Source organism: Balaenoptera borealis, assembly GCF_965194805.1.
Source record: "Balaenoptera borealis genome assembly, chromosome: 13".
NCBI lineage: Eukaryota > Metazoa > Chordata > Mammalia > Artiodactyla > Balaenopteridae > Balaenoptera > Balaenoptera borealis.
Window position 1 is genome coordinate 18383804 of NC_138870.1, and position 22570 is coordinate 18406373.

General features: G+C 39.3%; 1 protein-coding gene and 1 long non-coding RNA gene across 2 annotated transcripts in view; one reads left to right on the forward strand and one right to left on the reverse strand.

The window, feature by feature from the left end:
- The window catches only part of LOC309609923, a 477943-nt gene that overhangs the window by 26759 nt on the left and 428614 nt on the right, over positions 1 to 22570 (forward strand). The gene's annotated exons all lie outside the window — the stretch shown is intronic.
- LDHB (lactate dehydrogenase B) lies at positions 464 to 22195 on the reverse strand. Its single transcript, XM_082352012.1, has 8 exons — positions 22039 to 22195; positions 16315 to 16449; positions 9850 to 9967; positions 8456 to 8629; positions 6376 to 6549; positions 4232 to 4349; positions 2158 to 2281; positions 464 to 831 (listed from the first exon to the last, which is right to left on the reverse strand). Exons 2-8 carry the CDS (start codon positions 16441 to 16443, stop codon positions 664 to 666), a joined length of 1005 nt encoding a protein of 334 aa, XP_082208138.1. The 5' UTR covers positions 16444 to 16449; positions 22039 to 22195; the 3' UTR covers positions 464 to 663.

Sequence of the window (22570 nt, forward strand, 5' to 3'; positions counted from 1 at the left end):
GTCATAAAACATTTGTCCAAGCCCATAGAATGCACAACACCAAGAGTGAACTGTAAAGTAAACGACGGGCTTTGGATGATGTCGTGTCAATGTTGGTTCATTGACTGTAACAAACATACCACTCCAGTGAGCGATGTCGATAACGGGAGGCTATGCATGTATGGAAGCAAGCGTTTATGGGAAATCTCTGTATCTTTCTCTCAATTTGGCTGTGGAACTAAACCTGCTCCCAAAAAAATAAGTCCTTAAAAAAAATGGTTACCATATTCTCAGGACAACAACAACAAAATCATAGTACATGTTGTGACAAAGAATTGTAGTGCTGTTTCGCAAAAGAAGTAGAAGATGGGATGTAGATGATAGAATTTAGGGAAACTTATGATGTAGGGGGGGGGAAGAATTATTTGAAAAACAGACTGAAATCTTTCAGAAACCATTAAAGAAAGAATTCCAGAGACAGAAGCACACTACGATAGTTAATTTTATTTGTTCAAGGACTCATCTTGCAAGCATTAAACCAAGGTTGGGCTTTGATTCTGGGAGCCCAGATTCACATACTTAGGAAGATAAGAGCAGACTGTGCTCCACGTACAGGGATGAAAACTAAAGGCTCGTGGTTAATCACACTGTAGTTTTAAGTTTCTACAGCCTAGCAGCCAGAAGTCACAGGTCCTTTAGTTCCTTCTGGATGTCCCAGAGGGTGTCTGCACTTTTCTTGAGTTGTGCAACCTCATCATCCTTCAGCTTCTGGCTGATAACACTGGTTAACCCCCGAGCGTTCAGGATACATGGAAGGCTCAAGAAGACTTCATTCTCAATGCCATACATCCCCTGCCAGAACAAGAAAAGCACTGAGATGAGGAAATGAAACCACAGGTAAGAATGATCACAGGTCCCGAGTTTGAACAGGAAGAATTGCAGGAAATTTGATAAGCATAAACTCATTCTTTAGTTTTTATCACTTACAGGCCTATATACCCTAATACTTGTGTTTCTAATTAGATTTTATACATAGAATATACAAATACACACTATGATAAAACTAGAATTTTAGGTACTTTATTGAACTTATTGATACCTCTCTGCTTCAATACACTTTAATAAACTTTGATTATGTCTTCAAATTCAAATCACATTCAAATGTGGTTCTCACTGGGCTTCTTTTCATGAAATTTTAAGTTTCTTAAAATTCTTTAGTTAAGGAGAGAATTTCAGGTAGTAGCCGACCTACAAGGTCCAGGGAAGTAGTTGGATGCCACTCAAAGGCAAGATTCTTGCAACACCCAAGAGTTGCTGAAAAAAAATCATACAATTCCCAAAACACTTTACCGGTTTGTATGAAGTAAATTACTCAGATGGTCAATTTAACTACATAATTAATTAAATTATTTTAGTATATTAATCAAGTCAGTTTAATATTTTTTTAAATTAACTTCGAAAGTTTTTGTATATACACCAAAGTGTAGGGAATAAACAAACTCCTACATATATGCACTCTAAGACTCAGCAATTATCCAATTTTTGCCATACTTGCTTTTAATTTTTTTGCTATAGTATCAAAAAACCCCCCAAAACAACAGAAAACCCCCAAAACATCTGACACCGTGTTCTACCCCCCCAACACTTCTATATTTATCTCTTAGTTTCTTTGAATCTACTGCAGTCCCCCCCTTACTTTTTCACCCCTGCTGTTGACTTGTAGAAAATGAGTCCATTATCTTAGACAATGTTTTAATACAATTTTAGTTTTATTTAAAAATAATCAATTTCTACTTAACTGTTCCATAGCTTTTGAGTTAAACTAAATTTGTTTAAGTATCAAATGCTACATACATCAAAGCCAATCTATAATTTAATACACCAACTTGAAATGAAACTATTAAACTTATTCAAATGATCATCTGAGAATATGTCGAATAAGATTCAGAGTTAATATTTAATTTGCCACATCATACAAGGGAGAAATGTAAAAATGCTTCAATGTCTCTACAAATTTTTGCTCTTATTGTCCTAAACTTCTATTGGAAAGGAGAAAGGTTTCCATAAAACTTTGAGATGAAAAAATAACTGTGGACTGAGACATTATCTCATCCTTCTTAAAATGAATCTACATATTGAATACTCGACCAGAAATCATAATATTTTATAACAGTTTACCTTCACCATTGTTGACACTGGGTGAATCCTGGATAGATTTTTCAACACAGATTCAATAAGATCAGCCACACTTAATCCAATAGCCCAGTTGGTGTATCCTTTTAGCTTGATGACTTCATAGGCACTAAGGAAAAAAAAAAATTCATAAAAGAGATAATTGACACCAGACACTTTGGGTTTGACTCCTGCTGTCTCTTAACTCTGTAATCTTGAGCAAATTATTTAATCTACCTGTCTCAGTGTCCACTTCTGTAAAATAAGGATAACAGTGGTATCTACTTCATAAGTTTGTTAAATGAGTTAATATATATGTAAAATGTTTAAAATTTTAAAACTACATGGTAGGTGCTATGTAAATGCTTTGACAAATTTAAGTAGTTTATTGTATAAATGACTATTTATAAAGTCACAGAGGTAAAATGTACATTTTCCAACCAATCTTCTTATTCATAAACATCAATATATCCAAAGATATTAATGAAATCAGGGAACAGTGAAAGTAAAAGAACCTTCACATTCAAAGGACAAAATATACTTTGATTTTCAGGTCCATTTGAGGCCACTAACCATTGTCACCTAAAATACTATGACCAACTAACTTAAGAGAAAAGTGATGGCAATACCTTGCCCGGCAACTTTCTGAGCACAAATTATACCCTTTGAAACCCACAAAGGCACTTGTACTTGAGAATTAGGTAGCAGGAGTAACTGGGTATTAGAAAATTGGGATTTAATGCAATCTATCACCGATTAAAAGACCTAGGGCAAGTTATATTACCTGGGTGAGCCCTAGTTTTCTCATTTATAAAATAAAGGGTTGGACTTCCCTGGTGGCTCAGTGGTTAAGAATCCGCCTGCCAATGCAGGGGACATGGGTTCGAGCCCTGGTCCGGGAAGATCCCATATGCTGCGGAGCAACTAAGCCCATGTGCCACAACTACTGAGCCTGTGCTTTAGAGCCCATGAGCTACAACTACTGAAGCCCACGAGCCTAGAGCTCGAGCTTCACAACAAGAGAAGCCACCACAATGAGAAGCCCGCGCACCACAACGAAGAGTAGCCCCCGCTAGCCGCAACCAGAGAAAGCCCGCGCGCAGCAACGAAGACCCAACACAGCCGAAAATAAATAAATAAAGTTGAACTAAACAAAATGATTCCATATTTGAGACATCAGTTAGTCTTATAACAACAATTCTCTGAAAATAGAAGCTAACATTTCTTGAATGCTTATCAGTGATAAGTATGTGTGATTTAACTCAATTTTTACAATAATTTAAATACCTTATGACTTTACAGAGGAGAAAACTGAGATTCAGCTTAAGGGCTAAATGGCTTCCCAAGACTATACAGTTAGTTAGTGTCAGTGCTATAATTTCAATCTAAGCCCACATTCTTTACTCTGGTCCAAAATGACACCTTATTTTAGGATAAACATGAAGGTCATAGAAAGAGAAAACAGTAACAAAAGGCAGTTTCAAAGAGGGAGAGGAGGACATCCTTGGTTGGGTGTGGAAAGATAAATACAGCACAGCTTAAACAGTATCAGCAATCAATCAGTAAGTATTATTTAATGCAATTATGACACTAATAGTGTCTAGGTTTACTTTTCTAAATAAGCCAACCTTATGTGTCAACAGTAGGTATTTTGAAAGCCTTTCTCACTTGTTAATTCCATGTCCCACTCCTGTTACTCCTGCAATAGAATTTCTCTAGAAAAATATTTGCTTTCCCTAGGGGGACCAGCATAGCAAATTTGACCAGTATAAATTAGTCTTGCCTGTTTCAGAAGATAACAGCCGCATATTTACTATTATATATTGAGTTTATCTAAAAGATAAGAAAAAATAGAAAGAAAAATATAATAGAAAAAATAAAAAGAAAAAATAATAAAAAGAAAAAAACAACCCCCCCAAAACAAAGAGTAATTTAAAAAAAGAAAAAATGGGAAAAAAAGCAAGAACAAAAAACAAAAAAAAAAACTTTTAAGTTTATCTGAACAGGCAGCCATGGGAAGTGTTCACAATTTTGTCTAACATGATACTAATTGTCTTAAATCAAGCTCCCTCCTACGTACCTTTCAACCACTATCTTGTGCACTTCCTTCCAATTTTCACTATCATTGTCCGTTCCCATTTCTGGATTCAGTTCCTGGAGAGAAACACCTGCCACATTCACCCCACTCCACACAGCCACTGCAGGGGAAAAAATAAATACACAAACATTTTAGCTATCTCTGACCTTATTTTTAAAAAATCTTTTCTTCTCTTAGTTCAGATTTCACCCCTGTTGCAAGTTACCCACTTACTGCTCCAATGACAACTGACTCCAATATACTTCCCTGCAAAGGCTGACATTTGCCTTCAAATCTGACCTTTTAACTTTCAACCATTTTGGTGCAAACAGAATTGCTGGGTAAAGCTTACAGACATTATGAAATTCTTGCCTTTCCCTAGGTTTGTGAAATCCTAAGGGATTCTAGTTTGGGACTATTCGAAACTTTGGGTTTGAGGAATTCTTAACTTTTTGCCTGCTTATTTTTCAAATATAAGCCCCCTTTATTCCTAGAGTGAAGTAAAAAACAAAAGAATTCTTGGAAAAAACCCGAGTACCGTCTAATTTTCTCTTATCATGCTCTAAGTTCAGTCCATTTCTGGAAAGAAACTCCATGTAACCACAATGAATTGCTCTGGTCTTAACTGCATCAAATATTTCCTTCCAAGAATGCCCCCAAAGGCATAGCAGACAAAGGTGTTATCACTGACTATATCTTTTGGAGGCTTTGATGCACCAAAACACCCCCTTACCTATTCTGAACACCTCTTGCCCAGCCAAAACTATATTTTGAAGATCTAGGCATATAAAGATGGATTAAAATATGCTCTGTACCATGGACAAATTTAGAATTTACTAGGAGAAAACAGTTAGTAAAGGACACTAAAGCAATGGGATATGCTCTTACGGAGGGATGAAAAAAGTGTAATAAAACATAAATAAGGGTCTACTTAATGTAGGGGAAAATCAAATGTCAGAAAGCGCTACAAAAAATATGCGTTTGAACTGGACCTTGAAAAATAAGTTTGTGTTCCTTGGGGACCTTTGAAGGAAAACACTTAGATTCAGAAAATAAGAGCAGAGCCCTGGGGTAAAAGCTAGAACCAACTATGAAGGGCAAAGCTGCCCATGGCCAAACAAGACCATGTTTCAGTCCACAACTTTTGCTAATTCAGGGTAACTGTTGAGAAAACTAAAGCATTTTCCTGGTTTTTGTTGAAGACTATGAAATCTACATAATCATGCCTAAGTGAGCATAGTTTAATTCTCTTTCATTTTATGTACACAGTATAGATCAATACGGAAACGGGGTGGGGGGGAGATGTTTTGGAAAAAATGACACAGTAATGAGTAAATAAAACATTGGATAGGAATCAGAAGACATGATTCTAGCTGCAGTTATGCCACTAGCCAGCTAAAGGATCTTCAACATGTAAGGTCACTTCCAGATCTGTGGTTCTAGCAACTGTGATAACTAGCACTGAGTTTTTACTGTACACCAGACATTGTACTACTTTATATAGCATAGAAATTCAGGAAAATCCTTGGACACGAGAAACTCTTGAATGAAGTGGTACAATGTGTCAGAAAAAAAAAAAAGCCAGCATCATCATACAAGAAAGCACCAATGCAATAATTTTAAGACCAAATTCTTACAGTACCAAAGTAAACTCTACCAAAATCACATTACTAACTCTCACTAAATTCAAAGGAAAATTTACGTCTTAACCTTTTAGGGAGAAAATAGCCCCTTGCATATTGGGCAAAAGTGAATTTAGTAAAACAAAGATTATCATTATGTTTTGGATTATGACAGCTTTACACCATAAGCCTATTCAATGTATAAAATTCAATGTTTAAGACGAAATAATGGAACTAGAATATCATGTTTGACAACCATCATAATTTATTTAGGCAAGAATCGTAAGTGGATACTAAACTTAGCAGGCAAAAAGTTGAGGAGGGAAAAAAAAAAAAAAAAAGTTGAGGAGGAATCAGATATTTACCTAGTCAGTATCAAAGTAACCTCCCACAATACTTACTAGTAATGTGAAGTACGTGAAAATATAGAAAATATAATGTAAAAACAAAGAAAACAGTCAGAATGGCAAGAACACCACATAAGTACACAGTAAATACTGTCCTTTTTTTTTTTTTTCTTCTTACCACTTGAGTCGCCATGTTCTCCCAAAATCCATCCGTGGCAGCTGCTGGGATGAATGCCAAGCTTTTCAGCCATAAGATAGCGAAATCTAGCAGAATCCAGATTACATCCACTTCCAATCACACGGTGCTTGGGTAATCCACTTAGTTTCCAGGTAACATATGTGAGAATGTCCACTAAAAATTTAAAAAATAATATATGTAAGTACATCAAAACTGATTTCAACTGCTATGTCAATTAATGGGTTCCCTGGTTTACTCTTCTCACATTGCCCCATCCTCCAAATAAGATGTGGCCAGAAAGATGTAAATACTTGACTTTTCATAATGAGAGATAATGGGAGTTAGAAAGACAGGAAAAAAACTTAAGTTTTATAGGAAGAGAGATTGTAAAACATGGGAAATGCAATATTGAGGTTTTTATTTACATTATTACTTGAAACAAGAATACATGAGTCTTGCAGATTAATTTACTCTATATGGAAAGAAAGAGAAAAGGGGTTGAGTTAGTTCATCACTTAAGTTTCTTCCAATGCTAACATTCCATGATTTGAACAACTGTCATCAGAAACCAAAAGCTATCAGTTACTAAACTACCAAGGCATGCTGCTATAAATTTCCCTGGGAACAAGACACTATTCAGTAAACAACTGTGATAATACAGGGTATTAACATTTTCTACTACTTAATGAAAGGAATTCTATGACACAGCCTTTATTCTTGTGTGGCACAGAGACTGCAAAGCTAAAACCTGCTGCGCTAGAGAAGATCAAAGTACTTACAGGCTAAGCTGTAAAAAGCAGGAAAACGTGCACACAGGGAAGGCAAGTTTCCACCTCCACTCTCATATATAGACACTGGCTGAGATATTTTAAGGTCATTTTGGCCTGGATATTATAAAAGCTTCCTTGGCAACTTTGACTCAGTAGGAGTGACTCCCTGGAGGGTTAAGATTTTGAAGGTATACCTGGAAAAGCTGTATAACCAGTTAATACTGTCTGCTTTAAGCACAGGATGCGGCACAACTTCATATGTGCCTCCTGTTTGTCATTCATGTTCTACATCTATCTGCCACCCTCTATTTATGAGAAGTTTTAGATGCAAGGTTGAACTATTTAGGAAACTCTTAATCCAGGATTACAGAGAACACTACTAAAATAATATCTGGTCTTGCTGGCTTCCAACTCTCAATATCCCATAAATTAAGGAATTCCCTGGCGGTCCAATGGTTAGGACTCTGTGCTTTCATTGCTGAGGGCCGGGGTTCAATCCCTCGTCTGGGACTAAGATCCCACAAGCCACACGGTGCGGCTAAAACAAGCAAACAAACAAACAACAACAAAACCCCCATAAATTATAAGGATTTTCTTGGCTCTTATTCACAATCTTTCTCAATGTGAAGTGTCAGAGATAATTAGCTTTACCATTTTATCACTGTATCTACGGTGCTCACCAGTAAATAGTAAGCTTGGTGGCAAATTATAGGCAAAAGAAGTGTGAAATAGAGAGTGAATTTTGACTGTTTGGGTTGAAAAAAATGCAATTCTTTCTAACCAGAAGTTTTCAAGTTCCAACATTTGATGTTAAGCATGTATTTGTCCATCAATACAGTCTATTTCTATCTTTAAACCTAGACTAATTAATGGCTTTCTTAAACTTCAAATTCAATCAACTCAATTTTCAAGAATTTTAGAAATAGATAAGAAGACTAGAAAGCATTTTCTGGAAAACAGAAGGTCAAATATGCAAAAATATTTCATCCAAATTGGAATCACATTCAAACGCTTCATTATGCATCCCAGGATAATCTTGATAGAAAAGTTTAAAAGCTTTTAGACTTTACAACAAAGCCAGATAAAACAAGCAGATGAAATTGCTTTATATAAAACTCTTCTCAGATTCTTAAGCATGTGGCCTGGGATGGTGTCATTGGTTTTGCAAACACCACTCTTTTGTGGCCAAAAACAGAAGACATGAATTGCTCCTGCCAGCAGACACCAGAACAGACTTTTTTTAAGTTAAAAAAAAAAAATCCAAAATATTGAATTTAACAGAACTGAACCTTAAGGCATTATAGTAATACCTGGGTTAGAAACCACAATTATGATGCAGTCAGGACTGTACTTGACGATCTGAGGAATGCTGAACCTGAAGACACTAACATTCCTCTGCACCAGATTCAGACGACTTTCTCCCTCTTGTTGGCGAACTCCTGCAGTTACCACCACGATCTTGGAATTGGCGGTCACAGAGTAATCTTGAAGGAGAGGGGAAAAAAGTACTTTACATACAACTCTTCATCAAAACATGTTGTATAATATGCTCTAGAAATCTATACAGAAGCTCCCAGAACGTACGTGAGAATTACATTTTCTGTATAAGGTGTTGAGCTGCAACACCAATGTTCTGTGGCTTCTTCCTCCTTGAGTGATGTGGAAACATTCCAACCATAACACTGGCTCAGAAAATGGACCCAGGAAGTAAACATGGCCCTAAATTATGTTTCCGGCTAACAAATGCAAAATGCTATTGGCTTTAGAGAAGATTGGATTGTCAGGAATAATACAAAGCATAAACACAGTGAGTGCAAAGTTCAACAGGCAGCCCTCCAACAAAAAAGCAATTTAAAGGTAACTGCAGACTTGTAATGTTAATTCAATCTATGAAGGGAAGCAAGGCACTCCAGTGTTCTTGGCTAGAATTTAATTTCTAACACTCAATATTTTAAAGAACCTTATTAATTTTTAGCAGTGAGTTTCTCTAGAAAATATTTTATTTTTTCCTCAAGGAAGTGCACCCTTTCCCAAATTACAGACATTTTGATTTGATGTGGTCATTAGACTCAATAGCTATGGATGGTTCATATAATTAAACCATGTCCCTATGTGACTTTTCAGTTACTAATACTTTATCAGCTTCTTCCATAAAATGGAGGTAATAGTATCCATCTCTCATAGGGTTGCTGTGAAGATGAGATATGCAAAGTTTCACATTAGCATACCCAGAATGCTAATAATTCAATGTATAACAGCTATTATCAATAGTATTGTTAGGAATTATTTTGGGCCCACATTTCTACATCTGTAGGGCACAGCCGTGCTGTGGTGACAGTGTCACAGCATAAATCCATTAATCCAGGACAAAGATGGCTAGAATATGAATTTAGTTAGTTTCTTCAAGGCACTCAAATTACTTTGTGCAATATTTTTTTCAGATCTAAAACATCCCCGTTCTCAGGTAGGTGTAAACAAGCATTAGGATCCAATTTCCTAAAATGTTATGTACCACATGTGTGGAAGGCAGTGGGAGAGGGACTACAGAGGTAACAATTATGTTTGTTTTTGAGGATGAACTGGACCCAGAAGGAAAGGAGAAACTACCAGCACTAGATTCACCAGGATGGGAAAACCGATCTGCTATAAAGGAGTGAGGACATCAATTTACTATTTGATCACTTTGGGCGTGAAATGAGACTACCTTTGTCTGCCACAATTTTTGGTGTCTGAAGGAATAAGCTCCCATGCTGCAGGTCCATCATCTCTCCTTTGAGTTTATCTTCCAAAACATCCACAAGAGCGAGTTCATCGGTCAGAGACTACAAACACGAAAACAGCTGTTAGGACCCGAAGCCACTCTAGGATACCTCCGCTGTCAGTACAAGCCAGAGACTGTTGAAACGGCAAAGTACTCAATGTCTAAAAACCTAGAGGAGAATTTTACCATGGAGTTAGGTGTGCTCTTTAAACAATTTCATGATAAAATGTCTTAAATAACAAACTATTCATATTTAAGATACCAATTTTTCAGAATTTCACCTTCTGGTACCCAACTGGCATTCAGTGAGCATGATACAAGTTGCTTTAAGAATCTGCAGACATGAAACCAACGTGGCTCAACAGTGGCCTCAGGGTGTGCAAGTCTTCATATTCATGGGGGATGGCGGTGAAAAAGAGACGAAGACCTAGAAACAACCTTGGGGAGTGTGTCCATCCCGAAGGTCATCCTCCAGTTTGGAGGGGTTTTTGAGAGGGCAGATTCAGTTTAAAACCATCAACAGGTTGAGTTCACTTTAGAGCTGGCTTTGAAGCCCTGGTTGAAGCCAGGAAGCCTCAGGTTGGCTCTGACCAGCTCGAATATCCTGGTGGGGAAAGGAAGGAGTCATGGACACAGGGGTCCAGGGCTAGTGAATTCTCTATGCATGATCAACCCAAACTTGCCCAGAGTTCTCTTGTTTTCTATTCCAACTGTCACCTGTGCCATCCATCCCAAGAAAAACCGTAAATCAATAATCATGTCCATTCTTCAGCAAGTCAACTTTTTCTTCTCAGAAAAATGAAGGGGGGAGGGTGTCAATCTAATTGCATCTAAATAACTTTTCAGCTTTTAAAGTTGGTTGTCTTGTGAAAACTCATAATTTACAAACTCTTTAAAAAGTAGTTATCCTTCCCATTGAAATATCACCCGAATCCTGGCCTTTACTGGTTTTAGCAAAAAAACCGGGCTGTTAGCAAAATAATTAGCTTAATATGATATATCACACTTAACAATGCAAATACCTCTTTGAAGGATAGTGAGATCAGCTAGGTAAAGGGTAAAGGGTGTTGATGGGAAAAAAGCGTTAAGTAACTGGGGTTCAGGAAGCACTTTGGAGGCTACGATAGAATAATCCAGGGTGGAACTGGAGGGGTCAGGAAGGTACTGAGCGGCAGAGGGAGAAACAAAGAGAGGCGAGGCAGCCAATAAGAAAACGTGACCCAGTTAAGCTGCCAACAAAGCAGGTCCCGCTCCCCGTAGGAGCCAAGGAATGAACACTGTCCCGTTTCTAGAAGCCCAGGGGCGGCTGGCCTCAAGCAGTGAGCCGCAATAGGCCTGCTTGTGAGGGTTTCCCTGAGACTCAGGCCTCCCTGTGACTGAAAATGTTCTTAGTTCCAAGCAATTGATTCACTTGCAAGCTTCTGAAATGACCCTTTTATGAGCTGGGGGTTACTTGGTAAATATTTTCTCATTTCCATGTATGTCAAATACTGGCATTAATGTTCACCCGTTTTCACTTAGACTCATGTTTCAACACTTTAAAAATGGTTTCGTTCCTCTGCAGCCTCTGACAAGATCACACAAAACCCGCATTTGTGTTTCTGAAGCCCTAAAACCATACAAGAGAACGTTAATAACCGTTCCGTCAAGGTCCTGAGCGCCGGGAACGTCACTCTTATTTTGGGAACATCACATGGGTGCTGTCAAAGTCAACGGGGCACAACAGTTTGGGGCTTAAGTGGAAAAGGATGTCACAGGATCTCAGATCCTGTGTTTTGTTTCAGTGGGTAGAGAATTGTCTGCGAAGTGCATAGTCAGCTGGCAAGGAAGGAAGAGATCCAACACTTTGAGAAAATAATTGCAGCGCTGAATTTAGCTGCATCTGTGGGACTAAATATCCTCCCAGTGGGAGGCAGGCAAATAGAAGATGTGTGACTAAGTACTGACACTTTGGCTTAAAGAAATCTCCTTCTGCATTCACAGAGTGTATATTAGCCATATGTATATTCCAGTTAACGCTGTAAATATATTTTAAAATGTTTGATACATCAAGGGTTAGATTCATCACAAAAGCAGTAACTTATTAAGGAACAAGATCAGTTAGAAGCCAAGAACATCGCTGCTGAAACCTTGTTGAACATACTATAAAAATTGTCTCTTAATCTAAAGTTCCATGTGGATAAGACACAGCCATAATCTACCTCTTGGCCCTCTTAGCTAGTAAATTACTGCTGCCAGTGGCTTAATATTTGATGGCTGCATTTTTACATTCAAGTGTTTAGTTTGCATGACATTTTGTGGGAGGAAAAGGTATAACTTTTTCCAAATAATTAGCTAAATGGACAAGCACCATTTATTCAATAATTTGTTTTTCTTCTCCTCTGGAATGCCACTTTTCATTAAATACTCTTTGGTCCTGTTTCTGGGCTTTGAGTCTGTTCCATTAACCTGTCTATTCTTGTGCAGACACCAAATTCTAATTAAGTCTCACTTTTAGGCCAAGTCTTGCACTGCAAAAACTGCTCTGCAGTATGTAATTACATTGCTCCTTTTAAGAGACTCCTTATGCTGGGTTTGTACCACAAGAATGTGGCTACAGTTGACTCAATCAAGAACAGACACTCAAACTAAAAACAGCTGCACAGAGGCTAAGGGTGGAATAACTGCATGGAACCTGTGTATGACCTTGACAACATGATGGGATCTTGGCAGCCAAAACACAGAGCTTGTGATTGGTAGGGGTGGCAGGAGAAGCCATGAAAAAGGAAAAGCTGTGATCAAAATTTGACCAGATGTAAGTGCAGTTTCTTCGTAATAGCGGGAATATCCATTTATTTAATACATATTTACTACTGAAAGTGCCAGGCATTATTCTACTAATGAGGAATACAGTAATGAACAAATCTGGCAAAGTTCCTGCCCTCGTGGAATGTACCAGGAAGGGAACAGGAGTGAAGCAAACAGTTTAAGATGACTCTGATAATGGAAGTGCTATAAACAGTGCAAGGCAGGGTGAAGTTAAAGGGAAGGGAAGGACGCTTACTTGGTATTGGACAGTCAGGGAAGGCCTGCCCAAAAAAGCGTGACATGAATGATGGGAGGGAGTCAGCTCTGATGGTCTAGAGCAGTCATTCCAGGGGAAGGGAAATCAAGTACTAAAACGGTTTAAGCAGCCATGAGCTTGGTGTTTTGAAGAAAGGGGGCAGAAGGTAAGAGATGAAGTCAGAGACAGCACCACCACATTGCACTGGAAAGGCGCTCCTGACCCTCTGAATGGTGCCCCCTGGAGGTGTGCACCCCGCCTTGCTCTGAGAGACAGGCAGGGAAAAATCCTTGACGCCTCATTGCATATTATGTATGCGTGTAGTTGACGTGCACTGTTACCTATCAGAAAGTTCTAAGTAGGGAAGCTATTTTTATAAAAGCTCACTACGGTTTCCATGTTGGCAACGAGGCTGGGTAGAGTGGGCAAGAGAAGCAGAAAACACCGGTGTCTTTGCAATGGCGGACGTTGTACTCGGGAGGCTCAGCTGCCTCCACGGGCCCAGTTAAGACGTGGGCCTTCTCAACCTCTGTCTCTGGTGCCCCAGCTTTGTTCACTTTCTGGGCCAAAGCAGTGTGTGTCCTCTGAAAAGCACACTGGTGATGGACTCAGAGACTGGATCTGGCACTTAGGATCTCTGAGATCTTAATCAAGGGGCTTAATCTTTCTGAGTTTGTCCTTTTCCAACAGTAATATAGAGATGACAATATCCCCTAGAACTTTTCTAGAGGAATAAGGTAACATGCAGACACCTGACAAAAGAGCACTGTTAGTTCCCTTTCTTATTAAACCAGTGGGGTTTATAATCCTTACCAAAGAGTAATAACAACTTTGACTCTAATTCTTCCCCATTAAAAGAAGATTTAAACACTTTTGATTAATAAAATGGTCTTTCAGGAAGGCAGTCCTTCCTTCACAGCAGCTCAATTGGAAGATTCCTACTGTTAGGGGCCCAGTCTGTTCTCTCGAGCACTAGAATTGGGCCAAAGTATTATATAACTGCAGAGAGGAGTCTCAACTAAATTATTTACCCAAGAGGATTTTAAATTTACAGTTAAAACAATCAGCGAGGTACTCCTTATAGAATCATGACAGCTCAGATATAGTTTCCTGAAAATCCAAATTTTGAGATTAGCAGGAGGAATGAAAAATCTTTAGCTAGTGTTTTAGTAATATATTTATGTCTGGGGGGATGGGAGAGATAAAGTAGGAGCTTGGGATTAACATATACACACAACTACATATAAAATAGGTAAACAAGGACCTACTGTATTGTACAGGGAACTATACTCAATATTTTGTAATAACCTATAATGGAAAAGAATCTGAAAAAGATATAACTGAATCACTTTGCTGTACACTTGAAACTAACACAACACTGTAAATCAACTATACTTCAATTTAAAAAAATATATACTTATGTCTTTAATTGCCCCAGTACTAGCATAGAATGAATAGAAACTGCAGAGTCACTATAGTTAAGAGTTCAGAGTCCTGGGCTCAAAATACAGCTCTACCATTACCAGCTGTGTGACAATAGGCAGGCCACTTAATCTAATGAAGCCTCAGCTACCTCATCTGGAAACAGGATATGAACAGTTCCCATTTCTTGAGATTGTTGTTTAAAAGGAAGCATTTTAGTCAAACCACTTCAAACACAGTACATATTTTAAAAGAAAGGTAAGCTGGAATACTTTTCATTTTTACTGGTATGAAGGATGAACACTAAATTGTGATTATTTAAATTCCCTGTAATTTGGGAAGCAGCTCTCCTAAAGCAGGGGAACCTGGCCAATGAAAACTAGCAAGAAAAAATGCAAAAGAATAAAACTTTCATTGGTGCACACTACATATTTTAGTTGATTTCTTTGATGACTTTTTCCTCAGTGAAGATTCAGAATTTGTTGCTTTAGAATTTAAATTTTGTAAATAGAAATATGCTTGGCTAGGAGTTATTCAAGCAGCCTTCACATACAATACAAATGGACAGTGTGCTCTACTGAAGGCCAGGCAGCATTGAGGGGAGGGGTTCCCCTAAAAAACATTTAAGACAGCCTTCCGAAAGAACAAGGATCAATTCAATGAGGTAAGTAAGAATATAGGAAGCAAACTAAAAGTTTATGGAGGTATCTGGGGAAAATATAATCTGGAGGAGTAGAGGGTGCTAGTAGCATGTTGTCAGTGTTAAATCTGATGTTGATAACTGAACTATGTGAGAATATGTCCTATTTTGAGGAAATGTACTCTGACAGACAGAAGGAAAGGAAGGGCATGTTTGCATTTATTCTCTAATGGTTCAGAAAAAAGTCCATACACGTGCGTGCACCCACACACCCACACACACACAAATATGTTAAGAATTAGTAAACATAGGTGAAGTGAATATGGAAGTTTTATTTTTTTTTATATTCTTGCAAATTTTTCTGTAAATTTGAAATTATTTCAAAATAAAAGGACTGGGTGGGGGTTTGAGGGGAATAATAGGATATTTCCATGACCTCAAAAAGCGACTGTGCAGATTATTTATTAACTACAGAGGGTTAAGGGACCTTTGCAGTGGAGAAATCTGACAGTTACCACTTCAACCAGAGGACTCTTGGGCACCACCAGTCATGAGACAAAATTGTGATGCATTGTGAAGGACGTGCCACCACCCCACCCCCCAAATCTAACCTGAACCCAATTACAAGGAAACATCAGACCAACATAAATTGAGGGGCATCCTACAGAACCGATGGGGACTCTACAAACATATCAATGACATGAGAGACAAAGAAAGGCTCAGTTCCACATTAAAGAAGAAGAAAGAGACATGACAAGTATATAAAAACATGATCTTGGATTAGGGGAGAAAAGGCAGGATTTTAATAGTTGGAGAACTTTTAATCTGGGTACTGTGTATTAGATAATAGCATTTTATCAGTATTAAATTTCCTGAGTGCAGTAACTCTATTGTGTCAGATAGGAAGAATGTCATTCTCTCAGGAAATACATGCTAATGTGTTTAAAGGTGAAGTATCATGATGCCTACAACTTACTTCAAATTATTCAGGAAAAAAAAATCTTTTAAAGATACAATCAAATTCTCAGATACCTAAAGAGACTGTATACACATGCTGAAATTATCTATCATGTATGGTGTTTTTTTGTTTTTGTTTTTCAATTAATTTTTATTGGAGTATAGTTGCTTTACAATGTTGTGTTACTTTCTGCTGTACAGCAAAGTGAATCAGCTATACGTATACATATATCCCCTCTTTTTAGGATTTCCTTCCCATTTAGGTCACCACAGAGCACTGAGTAGAGTTCCCTATGCTATACAGTAGGTTCTCATTAGTATGTATGGTGTTCTTGAAAGTACGTACCTTTCCCAGAATGCTGATGGCACATGCCATACCAACTTGTCCAACACCCACTATAGTGATCTTATTGTTTGGGACCATTGTCTCTTCTTCTGCAACTGGTGCGATCAGTTTTTCCTTAAGAGTTGCCATTGTGCCCTGAAAGAAAATAATCAAAATATTATACATGTGTCCATATGAGAAACCTGCATGGGAATCTGTAATGTTACTGTTGCAAGTTTGAACTAAAATACATTTTAAAAGGAGCATAATGGTATTCTAGAGCACAGAATATATTTTAAAAAAACAGTGTGATAAACCATATTAACAAATTGAAGGAGAAATACCATATGATCATCTCAATAGATGCAGAAAAAGGTTTCAACAAAATTCAACACCCATTTATGATAAAAACCCTTAGAAAGTAGGCATGGAGAGAACTTACCTCAACATAATAAAGGCCATATAAGACAAACCCACAGCCAACATCATTCTCAATGGTGAAAAACTGAAACCACTTCCTCTAAGATCAGGAACAAGACAAGGTTGTCCACTCTCACCACTATTATTCAACATAGTTTTGGAAGTTTTAGCCACAGCAATCAGAGAAGAAAACAAAATAAAAGGAATCCAAAACAGAAAAGAAGAAGTAAAGCTGTCACTGTTTGCAGATGACATGACACAATATATATCGGGAATCCTAAAGATGCTACCAGAAAACTACTAGAGCTAATCAATGAATTTGGAAAAGTAGCAAGATACAAAATTAATGCACAGAAATTTCTTGCATACCTATACACTGATGATGAAAAATCTGAAAGAGAAATTAAGGAAACACTCCCATTTACCATTGCAACAAAAAGAATAAAATACCTAGGAATAAACCTACCTAGGGAGACAAAAGACCTGTATGCAGAAAACTACAAGACACTGATGAAAGAAATTAAAGATGATACAAACAGATGGAGAGATATACCATGTTCGTGGATTGGAAGAATCAACATTGTGAAAATGACTATACTACCCACAGCAATCTACAGATTCAATGCAATCCCTATCAAACTACCAATGGCATTTTTCACAGAACTAGAACAAAAAAATTCACAATTTGCATGGAAACACAAAAGACCCCAAATAGCCAAAGCAATCTTGAGAAAGAAAAACGGAGCTGGAGGAATCAGACTCCCTCACTTCAGACTATACTACAAAGCTACAGTAATCAACACAGTATGGTACTGGCACAAAAACAGAAATATAGATCAATGGAACAGGATAGAAAGCTCAGAGATAAACCCACGCACATATGGTCACCTTATCTTTGATAAAGGAGGCAAGAATATACAATGGAGAAAAGACAGCCTCTTCAATAAGTGGTTCTGGGAAAACTGGACAGCCACATGTAAAAGAATGAAATTAGAACACTCTGTAACAACATACACAAAAATAAACTCAAAATGGATTAAAGACCTAAATGTAAGGCCAGACACTATAAAACTCTTAGAGGAAAACATAGGCAGAACACTCTATGACATAAATCACAGCAAGATCCTTTTTGACCCACCTCCTAGAGAAATGGAAATAAAAACAAAAATAAACAAATGGGACCTAATGAACCTTAAAAGCTTTTGCACAGCAAAGGACACCACAAACAAGACGAAAAGACAACCCTCAGAATGGGAGAAAGTATTTGCAAATGAAGCAACTGACAAAGGATTAATCTCCAAAATTTACAAGCAGCTCAATATCAAAAATCAAACAACCCAATCCCAAAATGGGCAGAAGACCTTAATAGACATCTCTCCAAAGAAGATATACAGATTGCCAACAAACACATGAAAGGATGCTCAACATCACTAATCATTAGAGAAATGCAAATCAAAACTACAATGAGGTATCACCTCACACCAGTCAGAATGGCCATCATCCAAAAATCTACAAACAATAAATGCTGGAGAGGGTGTGGAGAAAAGGGAACCCTCTTACACTGTTGGTGGGAATGTAAATTCATACAGCCACTATGGGGAACAGTACGGAGGTTCCTTAAAAAACTAAAAATAGAACTACCATATGACCCAGCAATCCCACTACTGGGCATATACCCTGAGAAAACCATAATTCAAAAAGAGTCATGTACCACAATGTTCATTGCAGCTCTATTTACAATAGCCAGGACATGGAAGCAACCTAAGTGTCCATCGGCAGATGAATGGATAAAGATGTGGCACATATATATATATAATGGAATATTACTCAGCCATTAAAAGAAATGAAATTGAGTTATTTGTAGTGAGGTGGATGGACATAGAGACTGTCATACAGAGTGAAGTAAGTCAGAAAGAGAAAAACAAATACCGTATGCTAACATATATATATGGAAATTAAAAAAAAAAAAAAGACTCTGAAGAACCTAGGGGCAGGACAGGAATAAAGACGCAGACATAGGGGCTTCCCTGGTGGTGCAGTGGTTGAGAATCTGCCTGCCAACGCAGGGGACACGGGTTCGAGCCCTGGTCTGGGAAGATCCCACATGCCGCGGAGCAACTGGGCCCGTGAGCCACAACTACTGAGCCTGCGCGTCTGGAGCCTGTACTCGGAAACAAGAGAGGCCGCGATAGTGAGAGGCCCGCACACCACGATGACGAGTGGTCCCCGCTCGCCTCAACTAGAGAAAGCCCTTGCACAGAAACGAAGACCCAACACAGCCATAAATAAATAAATAAATAAATAATTAAAAAAAAAAAAAGACGCAGACGTAGAGAATGGACTTGAGGACACAGGGAGAGGGAAGGGTAAGCTGGGACGAAATGAGAGACTGGCATGGACATATATACACTACCAAATGTAAAATAGCTAGTGGGAAGCAGCCGCATAGCACAGGGAGATCAGCTTCGTGCTTTGTGACCACCTAGAGGGGTGGGATAGGGAGGGTGGGAGGGAGACACAAGAGGGAGGAGATATGGGGATATATGTATACGTATAGCCGATTCACTTTGTTATACAGCAGAAACTGACACAACATTGTAAAGCAATTATACTCCAATAAAGATGTTTTTTTTAAAAAAAAAAAACCATGTTAACCCATTAACAAAAAACAAGACAAAAACTTCCACGAAGCCTGTTAGAATTTGGGTTCGTCTCTTCAGCCTGTGCTTGCTTTTCTAATAGTATTTAACAAAGTTGTAACAATTTTGTCTTGTGGCCATTCATTTACTGGTTAAACAACATGAATATTTATATTTAGATTAGCGGATTTGTTTCTATGCCCACTATAAAGTATTTATGTGTAACTATTTAAGTTAGAGCCCAGTATTAGCCCATATTTAAGCTTGGGCTAAAAGAACGGCCAGTTATTAATATAATTTCTACTACCAATGGTTATTATCACTCTTAGAAGATAGGGACCAATTGGTTCTTCTATTTTCTTCTTCTATTGAAGTCTCACCTAAAATTTGTCACAGTGTACTGGACATACTATGTGTGCTTAAGTACACTGACAATAGTGATGAATAATGTTTATGCAAAATCTGCAGAAAATATCACTCTGAATTCCTTCTAGTGCACCTTGGAAGCTTATTGGAAGGCGGGTACTTATTAAATTTTTTTTCAGGGGGTCACATTAGGAGAATATCAGCCTTTGAGTGAGTTTCTTTCCAGCCATTAAAGAAAAAGCCAAAAAAGAAAAAATTAATAAGTTTAAAAAATGGAAACTGTTAGAAAACATTTATACAGTAACACCAATTTTATCTGCGCCATCAGATTATCAGCTGAGTGTTCTGGATAACTAAAACAAAAGGCAAAATTTATTGTATCAACCTGCTTTCTTAAACAAAGAGGGTACAGATCATAAAAAAAGCCCTTTCTTCGGAATTAAGTATCGTTTATAATTGTAACCCGTTATAATGTCTAGTATTTGTGTTTGCCTTTTACTTTTAATGCTAAACTGTTAACTTAGAGGACAATGCCCCCTGTTTCAAACTGTACCCCTGCTTCCCTCTCGTTTTTTGTTTCTCATCTGCAAAGGACTAAGTAACAAAACCTAGTTTAGTAATTGTATATGTTAAGTAAGAGTTGGTAAGGCTCCAAGTTGGAATAAAGTACTTGATTTGGAGATAACTGTTTAACAACTATTTCATTCTATAGCTATTTTTTTTCCCCAAAAACTATTTTCCCCCAAACATGAGGGACTAAACTCAAAGATTATTTTGCCTTTACAAAGCCTATTTGCAGTTTTCTCCTGGATGCTAGAGAAAAAAGAAATACACAATGGTGTACAACTGTCTCCACAAATAGATGACCGTAACAATGAAATTCACACATGTCCTGCATATTGCGCAGAATCAGAAGAATGCCGCCTCTCTTGGTGAACAGATACAAACGCACAGATTTTCTTTATTATGTTATTTTCACTAGTTGGTTTGTTTAAGATCCTTTAGGTACACAGAGGATCCAGTAAAGCAGTGGAAAACAAAAATCCAGAAAGACTGCTATAGAAATACAGATTAGTTGTCCAGATAAGACCTTTTAAACTATTTGGGGAATTTCAGAAATGACACTGTAGAAGCTTGAGGAAGTACAGATTTTCTCTCAGGTCTTTCTAGAGAAAAAGTGATTTAATTTTCTTTTTTCCCCCCTTAACAGGGGTTCTCTAACAGGTGTTGTAAGAAATTAGAAGAAAATGTTTTATATTATACACAGGCCTGCCTCAAGATCAGAGCGGTGGCTTGTAAGGGAAAAGAATGATAAACAGGGTAAAAATTACCTCCGATGTTTGGTCCTTTACATCCCCACACTCCTGCCCCTTCTGTGGATATAAATCGTTAGAAATGAACCCGGGCCTTAAGTTCAGGAACAAAGCTCCACTTTGCAGACTAACCTTTTAAAGAGCCCAGTTTTGCCGTGCAATACCTTCCCTAGTAAGTGGCGGTTCTTCCCCTCCTCCTACCCCTGCAGGCCCCAGCTGCAGCGGCTGTGCAGGCCGCCCACGGGCCAGCTCTTCCTCTTGTCACCCGCAGCGCAGAGCGCAGGTCACAAGGGGAGGCAGCAACCACGGATCTCCTCGGACAAGGTCTCTAGGGCGAAAAGTCTAGGCTTTCCTCACGCTCAACACCCAAAGCTGTCAAATAAACAAAGCACCCGAAGCACCAAGAAAAGAGGCCAGAAACGAGCCGACCCATCGCTCCGGGAAGGGCTGCGTGTGCCGCAGCCTGGGAGAGGCTGGAGGGCAGGGCCAAGATCATCCTTCACCCTTAACCCCGAAAAGCCGGGCATTTCTCCATTCCCGTGGTAATGGACGCCAATCCCCAGGCTCACGATCCGCCAGCCTCACGGGTCACCTGGCCCCTTCTCCCTCCCCCAGCTCCTCAAGCACGTGTCCGGGCTCCCGCCAGCAGGCACCGACGGTGATGCGGCCGCCATGAACCCATCAAGGACACGCAGGGCCCGGGATCACCTGCAAATGCAACAAGTCTGTCCCCCGGGGAAGCACGGGCTGGCGGCGAGCCCCGAAGCGTGGCGGACAAAGCCCGGGGGCTCGCTCGCAGCCCCTCCGCGCCGCCCTGCTCCCCAGCCCAGGGCACGGCCCCTGCCCCCAACCCGCCCCAACCCGAGTCCGGATGCTCAGGGCTACAGGCCCGGGAGCGCAGATGTCCTTCCTGGTCCTTCCCCGAGTCTTGCTACACAAGGATTCCCTTCCACATCCCACCCGGTCTGCTCGAGAGGGAGGATTCAGGGTCCCGAGCAGAAACCTACCGGGGAAGAGAAAGTTCTCGAGACGGCGGTAAGGGTCGCACGGAGAAGACAAAGTCGGCAGCGTGCGTCCCCTTCACCGCAGGATCCGCAAGGAGGGAGGAGGAGGCGGGGCCCGCCCCTCGGCCGCCTCTGAGCTTCCTCTATTGTGATTGGAAACCCGAGCCCCGCCCACCCCTCCCCTCGGCTCGCTCAATGCCCTTCAAGGACAAGGGCTCAAATGTGCCCACGCCCTCCCTCGGCCCAGTCGAGGGGGTCACCTTCTGGCGGCTAAGGCGGCCTCGCTCTCAGCCAGTCTCACGGCGGCTCACAGACTTTTCCACACAGAGGCTGCGTTATTTCTAAACCCTGACCACCTTTGACCCTTTTGGACTCTCACGCTCTTGTTTGGATAAGTTTAGTCCCAATAGAAGTAAATTTCTGTTTTGCATTCCGCGTCAACTTCAGGGGACCACTGTTCTGAGCTGAGATGCTGGTGGTGTATTCGTTCCCCTGGAATAAAACTGCTGCTTCTGAATTTTTTTTTTAATAAAAT